Below are 3,431 nucleotides of genomic sequence, written 5' to 3' on the forward strand. Positions count from 1 at the left end.
AATCTTTCATTTGAAATGTAGAGTGAATCAGTAAGAATGATAGCTAAGATTTATTGTTGTTAAATATGCATCAGGCACTGTTCTTAGCATTTTACATGTTTGAGGCTCATAGCTGGACCCTGACTGATACATGGACTAAATGAATACATGGAAGTTTCTTGGGACAATGCCTACTACCTAATAAGTGCGGGATAATTTTTGTCATTACTATTATTTTAATGACTACTTCATCTTCACAATAACCCTATGAAATAGGTACTAATATTATCTCCATTTTACAGAATCTTGGGTCAGTTTCCCTAGAAGCAGATCCTGAGACAGGGACTTAGATCCATATGACTTATTGAAGGAAGGCTCTTCAGAAGGAACCTGTAAGGAAGAGAGTGAAACAGGATCGGGAACAGAAAAGAACCAAGTAAGAATGGATCTTAGGGGGAGAAGATGGCAGCCCCAGCAATGTCCGGGTTCTCCCAGCAGGTGCGATGCTTCAGTACATCTGTGGTCAGGCCATTTGCCAAGCTTGTGAGGCCACCTGTTCAGATATATGGTATCGAAGGTCGTTATGCCACTGCTCTGTATTCTGCTGCGTCTAAGCAGAATAAACTGGAACAAGTAGAAAAGGAATTGTTGAGAGTAGCACAACTCTTGAAGGAACCCAAAATGGCTGCCTCAATTTTGAATCCCCATATAAAGCGTTCCATTAAAGTGAAAAGCCTAAATGACATGACCGCAAAAGAGAAGTTTTCTCTCCTCACATCCAACCTGATGAATTTGCTTGCTGAAAATGGTCGCCTGAACACTACCCCTGGAGTCATCTCCGCCTTTTCTACCATAATGAGCGTGCACCGTGGGGAAGTACCTTGCTCAGTTACCACCGCATCTCCTTTAGATGTGGCCACTCTTTCTGAATTAAAAACGGTGCTGCAGAGCTTCCTAAGTAAAAATCAGATACTGAAATTGGACGTTAAGACTGATCCATCAATCATGGGTGGAATGATTGTCAGTGTTGGAGAGAAATATGTTGATATGTCTGCAAAAACCAAGATTCAGAAGCTGAATAGGGTTATGCGGGAGGTTTTCTGAAAGTGAAAGTGATTTTCTGTCAGGGAAAATTCTTCAACTTGGAGCAACAATAAAATGCTTCCTGAAAACAAAAACAAAAACAAAAACAAAAACAAACAAACAAAAAATGGATCTTAGGAAATCTTGGCCTTGGTCTGATTCATGGAGGGAGGGCTCCAGAGTCTAAAGATAAGCCTCACCATAGAATTAGCCCTCACTTTCAAAAGGGTACTGTGTGTGTGTGTGTGTGTGTGTGTGTTTTAATTAAATTTATTGGGTGACTTTGGTTAGTAAAATTATGTAGGTTTCAAGTGTACAAATCTATAATACATTATCTATATATTGCATTGTGTGTACACCACCCAGAGTCAGTTCTCCCTTCATTACCATATACTCATATTTGACCTTCTTTTTCCTCTTCTACCACCTCCTTCCCCCTTACTCTCTGGTAACCACTAAACTGTCATCTGAGGGTACTGTTTTTTTGAATCACTGTATTGGGGTAGGGTGGGGTGTAACTTTCCCAGATATGGCAGGTCCCTCTAGTGCAAACTATTCAGAAAGGGAGGCAGCTGTAATCTTTAGTAGCCAGCCTCACAACAGCTGGGAGATGGCTTCAAACCCTATCTGAATAGGGTACCTTTACCACACCTGGTAAATGGCAGAGCCAGTCTGTCTCAGGGGCCATGCTTTAAACTCTCCCTGTACTGCCTCTTCTAAAGTCAAAAGGAAATTGATAAATGGAGATATATGTGAAGGACAAAGGGTTAATACTAAATACTTAGTATTAATAGTTAAAGAGCTCTTACAATGAAACAATCCAACCAAGAAAAAGGCAACAACCCAATAGAAAGACAAAGGACAAGGATATTGGAAATTCAAAGGACCACAATGAGCCCACAAATGAACTTCAGCCTCAGTAATGTTTAAATACATGCACATTGAAACAACGGGACACCTTTAAGCGTATCAGATTAAAGATTAAAAAAGCAAGGTATTACTCACTGTTGGTGAGGATACGATGCAATTTGTCCTCTCACATGCTGCTATTAGGCCAAGAAACTGGTATAACCATTTATTTTTTAATATTTCTTTTTTTTTTTTTTACAGGACTTTATTGAGGAACAGAGTGTACTTCCAAGATTTTTTCCAAGTCAGATTGTTGTCCTTTCAATTGTAGTTGTGGAGGGCGCAGTTCAACTCCAGGTCCAGTTGCCATTGTTAGTTGCAGGGTGCGCAGCCCACCATCTCTTGCGGGAGTCCAACCGGCAACCTTGTGGCTGAGAGGACGCACTCCAACCAACTGAGCCATCTGGGAGCTCAGCGGCAGCTCACCCCAAGGTGCTGTGTTCAATCTTGGTCTCAAGGGGCGGAACCCACCATCCCTTGCAGGAGTCAAGGAGTGGAACCGCCAAACTTGTGGTTGAGAGCCCACTGGCCCATGTGGGAATAGAACTGGCAGCTTTCAGAGTTAGAGCACAGAGCTCCAACCGCCTGAGCCACTGGGCCGGCCCTGGTGTAACCATTTTGAAGGGAAATTTTCCAATATATATCAAAAGCTTCAGTACCTATTAACCAAATAATTCTATTTTTTAGGATTTACTTATGTAAATGACCAGACAAGTGTACAAAATAAATGTACCAGATGTTCATCATGCAATCATTTTTCATATGGAAAGAGAAGACACAATTTGTATGTCCAGAGGATTGGTGAAAACAGGTCTTGTTCATCCATACAGTGGAATATGACATAGCCATTAAAAACAGAGGCTTAAAATAAGAAAATGAAGGCTTAGATGTATACTTGTGGAAATAGAAAGATACAATGTGTTAGACTGAGTTCTTTAAGGAGTAGGTTATAAAACTCTATAAGTATTAACATCTTTTACAATGCACATGTATTACATTTTGTGATAAAAAAAAACTAGTCATATTGTAGATAATAGATAAATGAGCAAAGGACTGAGATAATTTGCAAATGAAGAGTAAAAATGGCCTCGGGGCAGCCGGATGGTTCAGTTGGTTAGAGCGTGAGCTCTCAACAAGGTTGCCAGTTCAATTCCCGCATGGGATGGTGGGCTGCGCTCCCTGCAACTAAAGATTGAAAACAGCGACTGGACTTGGAGCTGAGCTGTGCCCTCCACAACTAGATTGAAGGACAACGACTTGGAGCTGATGGGCCCTGGGGAAACACACTGTTCCCCAATAATAAAAAAAATAAAAATGGCCAATAAGCATAAGAAAAATGTTCAACCTTACCAGTTACCAAAGTATTACAAATTAAAACAATATTGGAATACCTTTTTTTTTAATTGACAAAGATTCTTTTAAATGTTAATGTTCAGTGTGGCAGAGTATATCAATATGTC

General features: G+C 40.5%; 1 protein-coding gene across 1 annotated transcript; it reads left to right on the forward strand.

Moving 5' to 3' along the window:
- Positions 1-439: 439 nt before the first annotated feature.
- LOC308487209 (ATP synthase subunit O, mitochondrial-like) lies at positions 440-1,142 on the forward strand. The gene has a single exon (XM_081025234.1). It carries the CDS (start codon positions 442-444, stop codon positions 1,081-1,083), a length of 642 nt encoding a protein of 213 aa, XP_080881360.1. The 5' UTR covers positions 440-441; the 3' UTR covers positions 1,084-1,142.
- Positions 1,143-3,431: the final 2,289 nt, after the last annotated feature.

Source organism: Rhinolophus hipposideros (assembly GCF_964194185.1).
Source record: "Rhinolophus hipposideros genome assembly, chromosome: 19".
Classification (NCBI taxonomy): Eukaryota; Metazoa; Chordata; class Mammalia; order Chiroptera; family Rhinolophidae; genus Rhinolophus; species Rhinolophus hipposideros.

Coding starts and splice junctions, on each gene's coding strand:
- LOC308487209 (XM_081025234.1), top strand. CDS start 442: ATGGCAGCCCCAGCAATGTCCGGGTTCTCCCAGCAGGTGCGATGCTTC.